Here is a 20,452-nt window from a genome sequence, read left to right on the forward strand (position 1 = left end):
TGAAAGATGTATAAATCAGCCCCTTAATGATGTATTCCTGAATACAGCTGCATTCATTTGTGTCCTTTATACCTGCCTGGAGTCCAGCTTTTATTTTTAGTGAATTGTGTATCTTCTTCAGGAGTTTTTCTCTTATAGTGCATATTAAACTCTTACGATAGTTTGCCTTTAAGAGGCAGGAAGTTGACTATATGATCTTTTCAGTTCGGAAAGTAACGTGTTTAACAGAGGAAGTGGAGAGAGGAGATTTGAGTAGAAAGCCTGAGAAAAGTTACGCAAGGTCTTCCTCGGAGCAAAGCGTGCACCAGGACGTAGAAGATGCTGTTTGTCCTAAACCCACTAGAGGTTTGACGTTCCCATGCAGGCTCATTATAGAAGTAAGGTCCTCAGTGGACTTTGCAATCTTGATGTCCTTCCAGCTGCATGTAGACAGCCTTCCCCCCACCTTCCAAAATACTTTTAGAGATTAGCCCGGACTGACGTCTTTTCTCAGCTGAAAGTTCTACAACTCTTTCTCTTTCAAAAGCTCCTGTGGATGAAGAAGCGGCGTGAGGCAAATACAATAGCTTGTGATCTTTCTTCGTTTTCCACCATCTCTGGCTTTGTGTCTGACGAGATGAAATTGTTTGCAGCAAAGGGGTTCTGAGGTCTCGAGAAAATGAGCATTTCACCTTTGACAAGTCCGGCTTTTGCTCCCCGCTGAGAAGCACGCACATGGACTACTGCTGGGAAAAAGGCCTTTAATTTGGTTTTTATTCTTCTACATGGCAAAGGAGCTTCATTCCAAAGAAATATAAACCAGCCCAACGTGAGGTGGAATCAGAAGCATCAGATCCAGGGACTTGTTTCAGTCCAAAGCTTTTCTGGCTGTCAAAACCTCCTTCAGGTTCAATTCCACAGCCACTAATCTTCCATTTCTATCCTGGCAAGCGCTGGTTTCATATTTTGTTTTATGTGATTTATAAGCAGCTTGAGAGTCCCTATTCGCAGGAAAATAGATTAAACGTCTGTATTTTGTTCTTCTATTCTGTATGAAGAAAATGGTCCTGTTTTGAGTTTAGGTTTTATTAGGTTTCATTATTATATGCTAGGCAACTGTTAAGTAGGTGTTTGCTCATTGTTCTACATAGGCTTATCAAAGCCTATGGGATATATTTCTGTACTTTAGCTTGGCAGTTCCATAGGTGGATCTTAGCCTGGGAGTCATACATAGGCTAATCAGAGTCCATTCTGGGATATATTTCTGTGCTTTAGCTTGGCAGGTCCATAGGTGGATGGCCTGGGAGTCATACATAGGCTAATCAAAGACCATTCTGGGATATATTTCTGTGCTTTAGCTTGGCAGGTCCATAGGTGGATGGCCTGGGAGTCATACATAGGCTAATCAAAGACCATTCTGGGATATATTTCTGTACTTTAGCTTGGCAGGTCTATTGGGGAATCTTAGCCTGGGAGTCATACATAGGCTAATCAAAGACCATTCTGGGATATATTTCTGTGCTTTAGCTTGGCAGGTCCATAGGTGGATGGCCTGGGAGTCATACATAGGCTAATCAAAGACCATTCTGGGATATATTTCTATACTTTAGCTTGGCAGGTCTATAGGTGGATCTTAGCCTAGGAGTCATACATAGGCTAATCAAAGTGCATTCTGGGATATATTTCTGTACTTTAGCTTGGCAGGTCCGTAGGTGGATCTTAGTCTGGGAGTCATATATAGGCTGATTGAATATTATGCATTAGAATGTATTGGTTATTCCTGAATAAGCTGGGTATTGCATGCTGGGTACCTGCAAGCATTAAATGAACACTGCAGGCCAGCCTGGAATGAACAGTCACGTTTTTTGTCTTGATTGCCTTGTCGCAGTGTCCCAACTGCTATTTTAATTTCCAAGCGTTGATATTACTAAGGTTACTAAAAATAAAATTCTGGATGTTACTAAATGCATTTAATTGTATTTTCATCAGAGCTACAAGTTTTGAACAATGTACAGATGTTCTTGTACACATACATATGGTAACAACCCCAGATTAAACAGATTTAATTATCGAGGAAAGACAAAGTTAATTTAACAGAGAAGGGGACTGTAGCTTTGCATGTTTCTAACCTGAAGGTAGAAGGTTCAGCATAAATCTGGCTTGGCTAATAGGCCGCGTAGTGGTGAAGTTGTCAGCATTTGCGTGCTCGTTGTTCTACTGACGGAAATTCCGTTTTATTGCAGCAGTTCTTTACTTTTCACTGCTGTATTTTCAGTTAATGTCACTTTGACAGAACACATGAATTCAGGTTACTGGACTCTCAAGGTTCTTTCCCTTGTACCTGGCACCTCTAGGCTGCATATCTGCCCAAGCCCAACAAAACAACAATTGTTATAAATATATAAAAAAACATGAATACATTCAATTACTTCATGTTGCATATCCGGTTTGCATTCCTGTCATTATGTCTAGATAAATATTAGGTAAGACGAGAGGCAAAGCAGTGCCAGGAAGTATAGCTGGTGGACTTAATAAAAGTTAAAGCTGAACTCCAAACAGCTAAATACACAGATTGAATGCATATACAGGAGCTGTTTTACTTTCCAATATTTGTACTTCATCCATGCAATTCTAAAATTTACACACCACAGGGCAGGGGACCTGATTTTTCTCTGCTACACTTAAATAACAATTACAGGTCATATCCTTGCACCTGTGACTAGACAATGATAGGAGAAGCAGCAGACTTATGAGTTCATAACTCTATCACAGGTCTTGTCTTTCTGTCAAACTGTGAATGGACAGTGAAAAGAGAAGCAGCAAACTAATTAGTTCTCTGTCACTCTGTTCTTTCCTTCTATCAGCATGTTCCTTGTTAGTACCTGAGCACTGTAGCACAACTGATTAGCTTCTTGTGCTTTATGTCCCTCAGTGCAAACTGTGCAGTAAAGGGACTACCAGAGGCTGATACCAAGTGCAGGTACTTACACTGCTTGCTTTTAATAATTTATTAATGAACACAAAGCTGCATTCATTTGTGTCTTATATAACTGCCTGGAGCTCAGCTTTAAGCGCAAGGAAAGGGTAAGCAAAAAGTAGGTCTTGAGGCTCCGAATCTTGTTTGTGGCACGTAGTCTAGGCATTAGGGTATGATACGCAGGCACTTGTCACAGTATCTGTCATCCTCTGCCACCAATAACTTGGAATTTCTGAGGTTATAAACAATTGCATTATTACAACACATTCCTGGCTGCGCCTTCCGCTTTCTTAGCGGTTTCTCACAGCGAGCATATCTTCCAGATTGCAAGGCGTTCTTAATAACTGTGCAGCTGGGTTTAAATTTGGAAACAACCTGCCTAATTCATAGCATTTAAAGCCCTAGAGAGAGCCGAACCATAAAGGTCAGCCTGATCCTTCCTGTGCAAAGTAAACACGGGTCACTTGAGGATTTTTGTAAACTGCGTTGGGGCTGGAAGTGTAACTTAGAGCAATTACATTTTTTTTCTTCATTAACAAGGCTAGGATCTAATCCCCCCTCACTCCCCTCTCCCTTCTCCACTTGACAGAAAGAGTCTTGTGTAATCTTGTGTTTTTCTACAGCTTGATATTTTGCTAATTTGATTTCAAGCAGTCGAGTTTTCTGCACGTTCTATACTTTAAGACTACAAGTTGCATATTGTTCTGGTTGCACAGCAGAGAATTTGTGATGAGAATTTGAACTAGTGAGGCAAAGGAGAAGGGAGGTTTTTGTACACCAGAAAGGTGCCTAATTTATTCTGAAGTATAAAAAGTTCCTCAACGCATTTATTAAACCACTTTGGTCAGCTAGTCAACCACCGACAGCAGGAGTAACCAATGCTGCTTTCCTTTTATACATCTTAAGTTCTAGACCAAAAGGTTTTTGGGTTTCCTAACCTATTGCACTGTCAACTATGGAGAACTTTTTTCATCGACATTTTGGCAAGTCTCACCCACCTGAACCAGAACGGAGAACGATTTTGGCGGCTTCTAAAGTCAGACGCAAGTCAGGAGTTGGTGGACCGTCTTTGGGACTGCTCACGCAGAGAATGGCTTCCATTCAGGCCTTACCTAACAAGAGAAAGAAGGACAGTCGGAGGAAATCTAGCACAGCGCCTGTTAGAGTCAACCCACGGTTTTCTGTGCAAAACATTAAGAAGCGTACGTTAAAAACAGCAAAAGTTCAGAATTTAGAAGACTTGCTGTGGGAGATATGGATGGATTATAAGTTACTCAGCGCTGATCAACGGTCTGCGGAACAGAATGACGATGGAGACAGGTATACGTCCGAGAGCTCAGAGAGTGAAACGGGAACCTCAGATGAGTCAAGGTGTGTAAATTTCTCCGGATGGGTTGCATATTTGTTGATTAGAGATGAGGTCAGATTCAGAGCGAACCCGGTCCAAACCTGAGATCCTCTGAACCTGGAAGGAGCTCCTTCTGTGCCACCCAATGCCCTGCGGGTTGGGAATTAAATGCCCACAGCTTGACGTAAGCAAAGGGGCGGGATGCAGTGACCTTATATGGCTACACTACATGAATTACATTTACCTGATATGGCCATGTGTCCATATAAGGTTATTGATGTCAGCACAAGCATCCCACCCCTTTGTTTGCATGCAGCTGTGGGGCAAGAGACCCATGTTGCTTTTGTGTTCAGATGAGCTCAAGTTCGGACCAGGTTCGGTGGCCCCAACTTGAGCTCATCCCTACTGTTGATTTCTCCTAAAACTGACAATTCATCTTGTCGATGTTACATATTTTCCTGATCCTGATGCTCGGAGCCGGCTTGCTCTTGGACCAGTTGCTTCCGTCTCTCTCCTCCTCTGCTCCAGTGGTCTAAGGTCCTGTGAGTCATCACATTCCATACACAGTGTAGGACGTGAGGATGCCGAGGGACATACCATCACTGCAGCATAGGAGATAGGCAGGAGGAAGTGCTGTGACAGCTGGCCCGCTTCGAGGATTGGGTGAGTATTTTTTTTGAACCCAGAAAAAAATTAGCAGTTAACTCTTGTAGTGTGGGATAGCCCCACTGCAAGGGTTAATAACATTTGTGCCTGGAGTTCTGCTTTAAAGCAGAACTAACCTTTTGGCTCTCAGGAGCTTTTGCCATAATGTGTATGGCACACATGCTTTTCAAAGTGCTCCTCTTCAGCCAAGTGATGCCCACACTCCCCCTAGTCACTCTCCTTCTCATAGTCTTCTTTTCGGTCTGAAGTCTTCGAGCATTTTGATTGGCCACAATGGGATCATGTAACTCCCGTGCTTGTGTACAGGAGTTTTTTTTATTCTGGCATACATCGCTTACTGTAAGATTCCGGAATTGTACACTGAGCTGCGCCGTCAGTGTCCAGCCTGCAAAAAGTTATTACCAAGCAGGCTAAGAGATTGTGTGTATAAGAGGCATGCAGAGTCCCTTCTGTTATAAAACCCCTGCTGCAAGCAATTTAAAAAAATCAGCTTAAATAACTTTGGACCAAATCTTTATTAACCCTTGCAGTGGGTCTACCCCCGCACAGCAAGGGTTAAGTGCTCATTTGTGTCTAGGTTAAAAAATAGCAAAGTTAGACTCACCCAAACCTCGGAGCCGGCTTGCTCTTAGGTCGGTCTCTTCTGTCTGTGATTGTATGTCCCTCGGCGTCCTCACGTCCTATACGCAGTGTATAGAAAATGATGACTCAAAGATCATTAAACCACTGCAGCGGAGAAGGAGTGTGGTGAAAGGGATCGGTCTAAGAGCAGATGAGCTCTGAGAATCGAGTATACCTTGTAGCGCAGGGGTAGTCCCACTGCAAGGACCAGGAAAAGTGTTCACCAGAGTTCCGCTTTAAATTCCGCTGTTCAAAATCATTTGCAAACTATTGTTATTTTTGTACAAATTGCATGGTGACAAGATTGTACATTGTAAAAGATTTCTTTTACAATTTAAAGTCTTCCTTGGAAATTTCTTAATAAATTGTTTGAAAGAGAAAGTCATCAGCAGAGATCAAGCGCAGAGAGTCGGCTTCGGGTTCCCGGGAGATTTGCAGAGCTGGGGGCTCCAGCGTTACATTTTGGCTAGATTTATTTTTTTAAATGTGATGACTTTTTTTATGTCTCCTTTGGGCTGTTACTGGAAAGCTTTTGTGTTTTTGGTATCCTTCTGTGCTTTAGCTCACATTTTCCTATCGCTATTTCTTCTTACGGGCTCCAATACAAAAAAAAACCAAAAAACAATAAATGCACATTCTTTTATAACTGTGCGTGCATTTATTTGCCTTTTAATTTGTCTATATATGACTTTCCTGTATTTTCATTGCACAGGAGGACTGCTATTTGTTCCCTTTTTTTCACCTGGTGATCCTGCTGCTCACACACTTCCTGTCCTAGGATGGCAATGCTTAGGGCTTGTTCACACCAATTGCGTTGCGTTCCAACGTTCCAGAGCGGGTGCTGCTGGAATGCACCGCAATCGCTCACAAAAGTTCGCCCTTCGTTCTGGGGCGGGAGGGGGCGTGGTGGTGCCCCCTCCCCCCGCAGTGTGATAGGACGCGTGACAAAACATTGTCTGCGTTCCGTTCCACTGCAAATGCAAAAAATAGAGCATGCAGCATCTTTTTTGCGTTTGCAGTGGAACAGAACGTAGGCAATGATTTGCCACGCGTCTGATCGCACTGGGGGTCAAGGCTGCGGTGCATTGACTTTAATGCACAGCCACGCCCCCTCCCGCCCCAGAATGAGGGGCAAAGTTTTGTGAGCAATTGCGGTGCGTTACAGCAGCTCCCACTCTGGAACGCAACGCAATTGGTGTGAACAAGCCCTTACTCAAGATATAAATCTAAATACAGTAAACTCCCTGTTATCCGGCATGCCGGGGATTGGTAGATTCCGGATTAAAATGTAGTTTCTGGTTGCTTGAGAGTTACTATTAAAAATAGGTCTAACTTACTAAGATTGCCTTTACACCTCACAGTTTGTAAGTTCAAGATGTATGATCTCCCGACTGTACTGTAATTTCTTTGAAAAACCTTTCTTAATAAAAACTTATTGAACCTAAAAATAGGTCTAACTAATACCATACTACAACCCAATACTACACCCCATACTACACTTCATACTACACCCCCACACTGTACCCCATACTATACCATAAACTCTTTATTGACTTCATATTAATATTGAAATGCAGTAATCAAAAGCAAATTAAGACAAATAGACACACAATCGTTTCCAGGATAATACATGCTGCATATCAGCAGAGTCATATTAGTTGAATTCCTTATAACAGAGTTTACTATATACAGTATCTCTAAAGGAGCAGCGTTGTTACCCTAGCTACCCTAGGAGCACAAGTTTGTTTAAACTAAAGAATTCCTCCTCCACTCCTCACCTGCAGAACATAAGGGGAGGTGTTCTGTAGTTCACAGAGGAGAACTGAACATGGCTGATAACACTACTTGAGATCACTGGATTTCTGGCAGGATCAACGGGTATTCTTGTGGATCTGTTGAACAGATATAACAAAACACATTCAATGCTATATTTAAGAGAACAAAAGGGAAGTAAAAACACAACATCTAAATTTTAATGGAGCCACTTTAACCCCTTGATGAACGGGGTGTTATCCCCTTTCCTGTCCAGGCCAACTTATTGCTATTACATAGGGAAGAAACCAACTTACTGAAGAAAGCAACCCCTCATTATACAGGAACCTGCATGATAACGAGTTTTATCTTTGTAACACTTTGTGTAGCAGTTTTCACAATGATCTTTTTCCTGGAGATAAGACTTCTGCTACATGATTGTCACCACATTATGAGTCACTCAGCATTTTACATTTTTATTTAAGATTTAAGTTGAACCCGGCCTTCCCTTGAGTCTAGCACAGTTGTACCGGCTCCTCTCCTGGACTGAATTGACTAAAGCTGGCCATGCACCTATAGGTGATCTGCAGATTTTCTATGATCAGATGGAAAAAGTGCAACAGATTCCTCCATCTACGCTAAACTGTGTGGATGTTCGGGCCGAAGTGCAGAAGGAGTTCGACTCCCAACATCTGGATCGGCTGAGCCGAAGCTCCGGCAACTCACTCGCTGCGGTTCACCCCTGTTTTCATAGGGGCCAAACGGCAGTAAGTGAATAGCCGAATTCTGCTCGGTACCTGCTCGGTAGCGAGCAGAATATAAAAAAAGTGAAATGACGGGGGGAAATTTTTTTGAATATTAAAAAAATAGGAAAATGTAAGAAAAATTAAAATATTTTAAAGAAAAAAGAAGTATAAAAAAAAATGACACACACCGACCTGACAGCACATGACGAACTCCCGCTGCATAATGGCAAATCTGACAGATGCCGGCAAAATAAAAAACAATTGGGCTGTTTCCTGTTGGCTGGCACCTGCCTGAGTCTTCTAGCAGGTCCCGACCAATAACTGACGTCATGGCTCTGCCTAGTTGTTATTGTTTAATGACAGATCAGCGTCCCCAGGTCATTTGGGGACGCTGATCTGTCATTACAACTGGGCGGAGCCAGTCGTGAGATGCCCAGCTGTCATTTGCGTGGCGATCGGTCAGCTTTGGCAGACCTTTCTCTACGCTTTAGCTGTTACTTTGGCTTCGTACAGCAGCCCTTTGGTTCGACTGAACCAAAGGACTCAGGCGGCCAAAGCGAGATGAAGGATCAGCTGAAGCTACGGCTGGATCCTTCGGCCCCGTCGTGAATAATCCCCATAGTTTTAAATGGTTAAATCGTGACCTAGTCACTTTGTCTCCCTGAAAAAGGGACCCTGCATGGCCCCAAATCGTTGGCAATCTGATATATGTGACGCTATGCATCAATAAATGAACAACACAACAATTTAAAACAGTATCTTTTTCACACTCCCCTGGACTGACATAGCCCCCCCCTCCCACCAGCCATGATTTGCCTACATTGCATAGAGAAGTGCAGACACCCAGTGATGACATGTATGCATGTATGTGTGTGCAATGTATAGTGTGAGAACCTTTTAATGCCACGTTGAATATTCAGCGCAATAAATTTACACCCATTACTCACTGTGGAATGCTACACATGCCAAATTTTATCTTTGTGCTCATGTTATATTCTAAAGTTGGGAGGTAGAGTATATATAATGCGATGTTGTGAATTGATTCCCATGGCTATGGCAGCATTGTGTGTGTGTCTTATGTTGTGCATTATGTTGCCTTGGCTTGTTAAAAGAGAACTATGGGGTAAGTGTTTTTCCCCAGAGTTCTCCTAAGGGTCACTGGAGGACATATACTAGCGTCCTCCCTTGACTCAAAGCTCAGTATATCGCGATATGTGTTTATTGATTCTGCGCTGGATGGGTGAAACAAAAGTGCTCTGTCTTAAACTAAACTAAGTGATTAAATAAGAAGGCTGCGGCAATAAGGACCAACAAAGGTCAAATCGTATATGTTTTCAATATATGCAGCGCCAACGAAAAATGGTGGATAAATTGAGTGAATGTGGTTAAGACAATATACCGCAAACAATAAACAATAAATGATGCACTGAAAGTGTGTTAATCCGTGAATCAATCAAACTTAATAAAAATTTGGAAATATACAACGAATGTACATTTATACATATCAAATAAATTGAAAAAGTTTTTTTTTTGTTTTTTTTTTAAGACAAGTGCTGTGTACTTCTTTTTTCAAACACCATGGGTGCTATAAGGTGTTCCAAGTGTGGAAAGTTTATAAATTCAAAAAAAGAGTTTATAAATTCAAAGAAACAGAAAAATGTTCCATGATAATTGTTGGGGATGCGGGCTAATGCCGTACATCTCCCCTCGGGGTGTGTACTCACCACAATGTAGTGGCTGTAGTAAGCAGCCTAAAACGCTTTGAAGGAAACAGATTTTGTCGGAGCCGTGACGTCCTCGCCGTAACTCTCAACGGTCCCCAGCCAGCAGACGGTTTGTCTCCAAAATCATATAAGAAAAGAGCCTCTCATTGCGTAGCAATTTCAAATATGATTTTATTTGAATCAAGTAAAAGCAGGACAACGAAATCCAAAAAAATATTCCGATCGGCAGACAGGATACTCTAAACACCATGGGTGCTATAAGGTGTTCCAAGTGTGGAAAGTTTATAAATTCAAAAAAAGAGTTTATAAATTCAAAGAAACAGAAAAATGTTCCATGATAATTGTTGGGGATGCGGGCTAATGCCGTACATCTCCCCTCGGGGTGTGTACTCACCACAATGTAGTGGCTGTAGTAAGCAGCCTAAAACGCTTTGAAGGAAACAGATTTTGTCGGAGCCGTGACGTCCTCGCCGTAACTCTCAACGGTCCCCAGCCAGCAGACGGTTTGTCTCCAAAATCATATAAGAAAAGAGCCTCTCATTGCGTAGCAATTTCAAATATGATTTTATTTGAATCAAGTAAAAGCAGGACAACGAAATCCAAAAAAATATTCCGATCGGCAGACAGGATACTCTTTATGCCTAACTTTATGCTACCCCAGACACAGGAGGGAATACAGCGTAGGTCTTTCCTTGTCCGCGATCCCCGCTGTGTCCTCCGGCCGCTGCCGTCTTCCGGATTCCCTCCCTTGTGAGCGTCCGCGTCGCAGGGGGGCGGAGCCGGCGGGAAGTTTAAAAAGTAAAAATGTTCGAAAAAAAAAAAACCCCGCCAGGGAGGTTAAAAAACAAGCGTCGAACGCGCGTTTCAGTGAACCAAAAAACGTGTTTTGAAACGTTCGAAAAAAAACAGCATAAAACGCTCCTATTTGGAACGTCCAGGTGTGAACCCAGCCTTATTGTCACACGTCGGCTCGAACTATGAGGATGAGTGATTTTCACTCACCTCATAGTTCTCCTTTAAGCTCTTACTGGCGAATATAGTTCTGGTTCTGTGAGTGTAAACGTTTTTGTTTTTTTTTCGCTGTTGGGGCATGGAAGGTTTTGGAAAGATTTACCAAACTCTGGTCTCACTAAGATTGAGAACTACTGGCTTGGATTATTCTGACAATGTGCTCATAACTTTATTTTTTGTAATAACTACTTATTCTGATCTCGTAAGGAATTGGGAATCTGGCCTGGAATGAACTGATAACTCAGCATTACTGGAGTTGTAAAGTCTCAGCATATCTTATCCTGCTATAACATCAGCATTGTAATAGGAATACACACTAGAGTTGTTTTTGATAATACAATCAAAAGGGATTTTTTCAAGTAAGCTTCATGTAGTGAGTGCTGCCTTCTGTCTGCCCATCACTTCCAACAACTTCCTGGATTCCCAGTGTGATATGTGTCTCTTTCTCTGGAGCTTGATGTGATGTAATCTCAATTTCTCAAAGACTACATTTCCCATCATACATTGCTTCCAGCAAGCAGTGATAATGTTACATTGTTCAGACGTTGAGTTGAAGTTCAGAAGGCAGGTTCTGTGAGAATGTGACACAAAGAGCTGAGTGAAATGGTGTCAGTACATCGAGGAAGTCCATCCTAAGGGCATCTTCAAAAAGTACATTTACAAAATTCTAGGTGGATCTGGTTATTAGGGGTGGGATGGAACTTTTGAAAATCCAATATAGAAATACAGATTTATTTTTATTTTTAGACTAAAGATACCCGTTAAGGGCCCATTCACACCACATCCAGATTACCTCCAGACCAGACTAGACTGTTTCCAGACCCAGAATGCATTCCAATGTATCCCTATGCTATTTCTGGCCTCTGTTCCAACCAGCGCAGTCTGTTCCAGACCAGATCAGACCAGAAAAATACAGCATGTCTCATTTTGTCTGGTCTGGAATGCAATGGGACGCAGAGAAACGCATCAAAAACGCATGGAACGCACCTGAAAGCCCATTTTAAGCTACCCCCCCCCCCAACAAAAAGCATCTCTGGAACGTGGCAAAATCGTGGTAAAAACACAATGGTCCACAATAGATCTGGTCCAGAAAATGGTGTGAGCCCTGCGTAAAGGTTAGGGAAGGGGGCAAATGCATATCAGGCAAATAAAAACAAATATCTACAATGCTTTGAATATTTACGCCAGCATAGAAAAACGCGGGTGCTGCAAATAGGGATCAAATGGCAGCCGTGTCCTAGTAATATTTGGGACTCCAGTGATTATTTTCTTCCCGTCTACCGTTCTCGGTTGAATGGGAACATCTGCATTCTCCTTGTTGACAGCGATCCCACTGGAGAAAGCCTGGCTACTGCGATGACTCATTGAGGTTAATGCCAGTTCATGAGCCAGAGAGCAGTGCTGCAAACTGCGCCTTGATTCCTGATCCAGAGGCCGATTCTACGGCTCCCAATAGATTTGGGAGATTGGACAGTCCACCTGGTTAGGAGGTGCCCGGAATTTCACTGTAGATCATGGGTCCGCATATCAGGCACAGCCGACTCTCAAGCCGTCATCTTCTGTCCTTGTTTCCCTTTGCCGGGCTGCTTTTTTCCCCCTTTATCCCATTAATCCTATTTGTAAGAATTGTGACACCTGAAGGGTACAGCCATAGTGCATTCATAAAACAAGGACAGAAAAGGTAGAACGATCTTTATGATTGGCCACAGTCTGCTGTTACAATTGAACTCCAAGCAAAAAGCTAAATACACAGATGAGATATATATATACGGGAGCTGTATATTTGTCCATCCAGTCCTACGATTTGCACAGCTTTGCCACATTGCACAGCCTGGTTAATCCCCTGAGTTTTCTATGTAGTAGAGCTCGGTCGTCTACCTATCTCCAGTCTATGAATGGACACTGAAGGAGCAGTAGCACACTGAAAATGACTTTGTTCCAAGCTTTTAGAATTATTTTTTAATAATTGTATTGTAAGCACATGGAGCTTGAATAGCTTCAGCCTGAGAATGACAGTTGCCAGTGGCAAGACTCCACAGATGGCAGCCGGACGTAAATACAGCAGGTAGCGGGCGGGTGCAATAGCCAGCCTGCTATTGGCCATTTCAAATTGCAATAGCAGGCTGGCTATTGCACCCGCCCACTGCTTACTGTGCAATCCTCCCAGCGTGGAGGAGGGAGCAACGGGATCCAGCCAACTAATTGATAATGAAAATAGTTGACAACTATTTTCATAATCGATTAGTTGGTTGCAGCCCTAAAATAAGAGCTCTTATTGGTTGAGTAAATATTTGATGGGAAATATGTCGATTCCACAAATATGTGAACTGAGCGTCTTGATGAGAATGTTATCCTGACATAATAACAAATGCAGGTAATATCACCCATGTAGCTCAGTGCAGCGAGGCTTAGATATGTTATACGGAAGCTCCTCTCAGTTTGCAGTGGGGCTCACGTTTAGCTATTAGCGTATTAAAAATTCATCGCCTTTGAAAGATCCTGAGCAAATCTCATTTTAAAGCTGGACTCCTGATACGCTGCTGAATCCACCACTGGAATACATACATAGGAGATGGATTTGTACATTTGTCCGGTTATTTGTGAGCTTTAGAGTCCTGCCAGACAGCACAGGGGGGTGACCTGCCTTTCCTACGCTGTGTTTAACCAGTACACCTTGGTCACACTCCCACCCCCAGCCTGTGAATGAAGGAGGAAGACTGATAAGACCAGCTCCTTCCTCTCTCCTCCTATCAACAAGTTCTGTTTCAGCATGCAATAAAGTCTAAGGCTTGTTCACACCAAGCACCGAGCAGATGCAGAGCGGTTCCAGAACGGATCAAAACTGCGTCCAATGTATTCCAATGGTTTTTTGGGCTCTAGTTCACACCACAGCGTTCAGTTCCAGTGCATGTGGAAAAACTGCATCATGTCCTATTTTTCCTGCTCTGGAATGCACCAAAACGCATGCATGCACATAAAAATTAATGCAAACACCCTGGAACGCACTGAAAGGCCATTTTAGGCAAAAATAAAAAAATATAAATATATTTTGTACAAAAACGGCCCGGAACGAGGCAAAAACACTGCAAAACACACTGCACTGCATGTGCAGAAACTCATGCAGATCTGGTCTGCATTTGGTGTGAACAAGCCATAATTGGCTGCTTCCGCAACTTCTAAGCGCTGCTGTACTAAGGATTGGAAGGGACGCAACAGGAAATGACAAAAAGTTTTTGCAAAATATTCCCCCGTTAGACAGTTGTCACGGGAACAGGTGTCCCCATTGGAAGATTTCCACTCGCATTGCTTTCTGCCTCTGATAATGGTCATCAGGACAAACTGAAGTGAAAATTGTACTTGTTGCACATTGTTGCTCGTTTTTGAAGCAGACTTCTGGGAGGATTCTGGAGCCACAAATCCCAGAAAACTATTTGTCCACCATTGTCCTGCACAGAATTGAGCCGGCAGATAGCGATTTAGGAAACGCGTTCGTTAAGCTGTATAATTGGTGTGAATTGAATACGCTTTGTTGTCTGCGGTGAAGATATAAATATCAATGCTGTCCACACGAGTGGAAAATCGGAACGTAATGACCATTTGGCATTTATCGGTCAAATAAATAGATGAGAGAGAGAGAGAGAGAGAGAGAGAGAGAGAGAGAGAGAGAGAGAAAACAGCATTATGGCCTGTGGCTGGGAGGCCTCAGCAGAAATCTAATTTGCTCCATTAACTAGGGCTGCAACAACTAATCGACATAATCGATTATAATCGATTATTGAAAAAGTTTTCAACTTTTTCAATAATCGATTAATCGGCTTCTGATCAGTTGGCCCTGTTCACGGCTCCACACACGCTGCGCACCGCACCTCCTCCCCAACTCACGCTCAACGCTGCCAGACCCGCATCCACGCTCTACACGCCGCACCTCCTTCCCGCCTCACACTCACCGCCCGCCCACATTCTCCCTCGGCACAGGGACGCGGGGAGATGTAGTAAGGAGGAGCAGGTGTGGGGGGATGACAGCGGCAGATTGACAGGCCCAATCTCAGAAGCAAGTTGCTGGAAGACTGCTCAGGTAAGCCTGCACTTTCCCACACATGGTGCTCTATAATGTATTGCTGGGATTTGTATTACTCTATAGCTGATGGTACATTGTGCTCTATATTATACATAGGAATACAAATCCCAGCAATACATTATATACTGTATGTATAATGTACTATTGCTGGGATTTGTTGTACTCTATAGTTGGTGATATTCTGCACTGCGCTGTATAGACTACATAGGACTACAAATCCCAGCAATAATACATTATACAGCGCCATGTGGAATTCCACCAGCTATAGAGGAGCACTACAAATCCCAGCAATAATACATTATACAGTGGTGCACTGCCGAATACCACTGGCTATAGAGGACTACAAAACCCAGCAACAGTACATTATTCAGCGCAATGCAGAATACCACCAGCTATAATTTACTATTGCTGGGATTTGTTGTGCTCCTCTATAGCTGGTGATATTCTGCATTGCGCTGTATATTGTATTGCTGGGATTAGTAGTCCTCTATAGCTGGTGCAATTCTGCATTGATTTCTGTATAATTTTACACTTTCCATTTCACTATATTGCACACCACACTTTTTTTCTTTTTTACTTCCACCGCTCCAAGCTTGCTCCTGTCAATACAAACTAGTAGTCCATCACTGGAGCCATTTTTTAAAATGTATTTGATTGTTTATCCGATTAACCGATTAATCGAACTTAATAATCGGCTAACTAATCGATTTTGAAAATAATCGTTAGCTGCAGCTCTACCATTAACCCCTGCACGGCTTTGCTGTACAGTATATGCGCACATGTGTGCCATACAATACTCGCTGCCACTCAGGTTGTTGCTCTTTAAAGTTACACTAAACTCAGGAGTTAAATCTTTACAAATTCAAGTCCTTTAAAGGAGAACTATGGGGTAAGTGTTTTTCTCCCATAGTTCTCTTTAGAGTCTCGGGAGGAGATATACTAACCTCCTCCCGTGACCCAAAGCTCAGTATATAGTGCGCTATTGCCCATGATATACTGACAGTGCTGCAGCCGGGACGGATCCCGACAATACTGTCAAGATCCACCCTGCTGCGTGAGTGACAGCGGACTCTGACTATCTAGAGGCAGAGCCAGCTATGCCCGCCCCCTCCCCTATTCATTCCTCTACTCATTGCTGGCGATTGGAGAGGGGATGGGCGAATCCCTGCGGGGATCGGTGACTGACAGTCACCGCTCACTGCAGGGAGACGATCAGGAAGTGAGTTTCTTTGTCACAGGTCAGCTCTAACTATGAGGATGAGTGGAAATCCCTCACCACATAGTTCTCCTTTAATGATTAACAGAAATGTATCACGGCTGTAGATCCTCAAATCATCTCTGAATTGGTGCTGACAATTGGATTTGTTCATGCAGACATGTTAAGTTAATGAAAAGTCCACTTTAATAGAATCCAATCAGTGGCCAATCAGGTCCGATGAAATTATGAACAGTACATGGACTCATATCATGTGGACTCTCCCTATAAATTCCATGCATCCCCCAGCTTTTTACCAAAGCTAAAGGCGCCTTCAGTCTAGATGCTATGCACAGCACACTGTACTGTCATCCGCCTCCACGAGGCCCAGTGTTTTCCCCGCGAATCCGGGGAATGCGTGTCATATCTGTGAGGAGATATATGGGGAAGATGATGAAAAGAGACAGCCGAGATGATTCAAAGAATGACACAGCGATGGTGACAGCTGCGGGTAACCAGTTACACTGTAAAATATAAAATATTATATTTTCCAGACAGAATCCGCACCTTAACCCAATGCACTCCTCTTATTAAGTGTCACTGTATGCTGGAATGTTTTAGGACTTGATTGTTATATTATTATGTTGGAGATTATCGGTTTTATAGAGTGCTAGATCTAAATACACCCGGGACAAACCTGGGGAATCAAACATACAGTATGATGACATAATATGAGCAGAGGTTATCTGCAGGGAAAACCTTACATCAAAATGAACAACAGATCCAGAGATGTGGGCAGCTAATGTTATATGCAAATCCCAACTTTTCCTGCAGAGGCATGATCCTGATGTCTTTGACACTCTATTGGTTGTTTAATCTGAAGGGCGGCCTCACTAACCTATAGGCATAATTCTGATTGCTACTAGACCCTATTGGTTGTTTAATCTATTGGTTGTTTAATCTAGGATCTCACTAACCAATATGCAGAATTGGTAGGTAGGAAGGGTCCATATAATAATAGTATGACTTAATTATCGATATGGTTAACATGATTTCTGATATTTTTCTTATCTGAGAAAGCTAACCTTTCCACCTCAAATACAACATAATAATTTATTTCAGGTATTTACAAATGTAAATAGCACCAACAATTTACACAGTTGCTTGCATAGGGCAGTTTAACATCAGCCCCTGTCCTCGAGGAGCTTATATATAGTTATCTACTTACTGCTCGTTTCCTTTAACCATCTATGAATTGTAGAGGGGACTTGTGTATCCAAATTGGGGATTGTAATCTATGGAAGAGTTTATCATGAGAATAGTTGCTTTTGGGACATAGGCACTCATGTAGGTCTCAGATGGGTGGTCCATTAAGTCTTGGGGCACTGGATTTATTTATGGGGTTATCTGGGCCATATATCAGCCATATATTTTAATCTGTGGCAAATGAGGAGCACCTTATACAAAGGGTCATCAATCTAACTTTTTTAAGTCAGTCAGCTCATCTCAGGGGATGATGGCACCTCTTCTTCAGAGCTATGGATAAAAGAAAATTACATATTTGCTGTAGTATTTGGGAAGCTTGGGTGCTGGGAGTAACCTATGCGAAGGAATGTATTAACCGATAGTACTTTGAGAATAATCAGCACCTCAACTGGCCGCATCCACAGTTGAGCAGCCAAGGACCAATATATGGGTCCTATATATTATGACCCTCTGAGTGCGCCATCTTTGGGTTCATACTACCACCACTAACCAGTCAGCGCTAACTCACACACCAAAACCTTCTATTTTGTGGGCAGTACTGAGAAGAAGACATTGTTACACAGCTACAGAGTTAGGAATTGTGCAATCAGTGTGCTTGTATTGTTGGTATTTTAATATGTGTATGATCTAGAAAAGTTAATCTGTAACCCACAATACATAATCCGATTCCTTACTTTATCTGGAAGATTAAACCTGATTAATATCTCCAGGCAGCGGCCCCATTTTTGCTCCAGTATTCTCTGTTCCATAGTGTGTTCCATTCTATATATTGAAGAAAGGCACAAAAAATGTGTTTTGTTTTTGTTTTTGATCCATGTTTCTTTGTCTTCCCTATAGGAAAGCGATTTCCCGCTCCGGACTTCAGCACCTGGCCCCTGTGCACTGCCCCACCCTCACTGTCTCCAATGGACCCGCGAAGGAGCCGCGGACATCCCTGGACTGGACTGTAGGGTTTATCTTTTTGATTTAGGGGATCTCTGGGTCTTTGTATGTGTGATCTTCAGCCATAAGGGCCTTGTATAATTATAGTGGTAACAATAATATTGTTCACACTAGATCTGGTGCAATGTTACTGTGTATTATAGTAAATATGTGGCCATGTTAAAGTGTATCTAAAGCCAAAACTGTTGTTGTCTGTGCACCGGCTTTGAAGTTTTACTCACTCCTGGGGACCATTGTCACTGGGAATAAAATGTAGACAAAATCCCAAATTTTGACTTGCCACCAGAACAGAAATGGAGAAGAAATCTTCCGAAGCAGACATTTGTTCTGGTGACAACTATTTAAAAGGGGGTCTTGTCCAGAGAGATTTCCTCTCACTTCCTGTTGTGTCTACAAGACAGGAAGGGAAATCACCTAAATGGGACACAGATGGCAAAAAAAATTAAAAATTACACGGGTTTCCTACTCTATCCAAAATTAAGTTTTGGCTTTATATATACTTTAATGTGCATAACAAACACTTAAATGCAGTGTGGGCCTCTCCATGCAGTTTCTGAGAGGAGCTATACTCACCTACACTCTAGTGCAGCTTTTCTGAACCAGTGCCATGGCACCCTGTCCACAGTGCCATACATTTCCATGGTGCAGGCGAGCCGACCACCAGCACCATGGAAATACATGATGCTAATCCAGGATAGGCATCATCCAGGACCTCCCCCAGCATTGAGAAGTGGACAGACGTCCGCCTCTGTCCAGACTTGCTCCATGTCCCGCTCTCTGCCATACAGTTGCACTGTGGTGAAAATTATAAGGTAAGATTCTAATGACAAGGAGTGCTGAGGACTGTGATGTGAAGGGAGATTCTTATGTAAAGGGCGTACTCTGATGTAAAGGGGCGACTCTGATGGGTAGGGGGATCCTGATGGAAAGAGTGGGGCTTATGATGTGAAAGGGGGGGACTCGTCATTTGTTTTCTTTTTTGCCTGGGTCCCCCCTTAAAATCCATATCGTACCCCTATCTAGGATAAGGGTCTGGTATAAATTTTGTGGGTAACCACACGTCAATTTTTACACTTATGCTTTTTTAGAATGGGGTGCCTCGACATTTTTCATGCTTTCAAAGGTTGGGGAACGCTGCTCTAGAGACGACATGTCCTTGTCGGCGCCATTATCTCCCCAGCTTCCTCCGGATTCAGCATACATCATCCAGGTTCGGCATATTGGACCAATTAGATTGGCTGGGCCGAGATGACGTAACTTTTTCTGTGCATGTTTATGAAAGATCATTCACTCTGGCATCCGACAGATGCCGGGATTGCACACTGACCTGCACATGCTCCTTAGGATCTGTTCACACATCAGCATTTTTCATTTCAGCACAGTTTTCCGCTCGTTCGTATGTGCAGCGCGAAAATGCGCATATTTTACCATACGTGCGGTTTCCGCAAGTTTGCGGTTGCTACTGGAGCCGGAACACGCGGAATCACCCAGAATATCACGCTTGTACTTTTATGCGCAATGTGTGTTTTCATGTCACGCATGTGCCTCACAGGTGTGAACAAGTTACAATAAAATGTATGGGATTTTGTGTTTTGCGCGTACACGCAGAAAAAATGCTAATGTGTGAATGAAGCCTAAGTTGCACTTCTCCATTCCCTTAGAACAGAGTCTGACTTCAGGGCTGCTTTATTAATAGAAATAGGGTGTCGTTTACATATCTGAATTGTGGTAATATTGTTACCCCTATAGGATTATAGAATGATAAATATACATTTATTATTATTAATATTATTATTATACAGGATTTATATAGCGCTAACCGTTTACGCAGCGCTTTACAAAATGGGGGAGACAGTACAGGTACAATACAATTTATAATACAATACAATTTCAGTACAATAAGGTTAGGAGGGCCCTGCTTGTGAGAGCTTACAATCTAGTAGGAGGGGCAAGTGATACAAAAGGTAATAAAGATATTTTGTCAGTTTTTAAGTTCTGTAGAACAGATTTTGAAGGCTAAAAGAAAAGAGGGGCACTCTAAAATCTGCCTCATAATGTGGTTCTGTAACATTGATAGCATTTGTCACAGATTTACCTCTGGTGATGCTAATGAGCTACTTGTACCTGTATGCAGTTTATGTGTAGAA

At 42.6% G+C, this 20,452-nt stretch overlaps 1 protein-coding gene across 6 annotated transcripts in view; it reads left to right on the plus strand.

Annotated features, from left to right (window-relative positions):
- Positions 1-20,452, plus strand: part of DGKI (diacylglycerol kinase iota) — a 260,009-nt gene that overhangs the window by 104,448 nt on the left and 135,109 nt on the right. For 4 of the 6 annotated variants that reach the window (XM_018558563.1, XM_018558564.1, XM_018558565.1 and 1 more), the window contains exons 1-2: positions 3,928-4,327; positions 18,201-18,309. In XM_018558563.1, the coding sequence (XP_018414065.1) occupies positions 4,047-4,327; positions 18,201-18,309 (390 nt within the window). In that variant the 5' untranslated portion in view covers positions 3,928-4,046. Of the gene's footprint in view, positions 1-3,927; positions 4,328-18,200; positions 18,310-20,452 lie in introns of those variants that run through there. The other 2 variants (XM_018558566.1, XM_018558568.1) reach the window with 1 other exon arrangement.

The sequence above is a fragment of the Nanorana parkeri genome, unplaced genomic scaffold (genome assembly GCF_000935625.1).
Source record: "Nanorana parkeri isolate BGI_ZX_2015 unplaced genomic scaffold, ASM93562v1 scaffold346, whole genome shotgun sequence".
In the NCBI taxonomy this organism is placed as follows: domain Eukaryota; kingdom Metazoa; phylum Chordata; class Amphibia; order Anura; family Dicroglossidae; genus Nanorana; species Nanorana parkeri.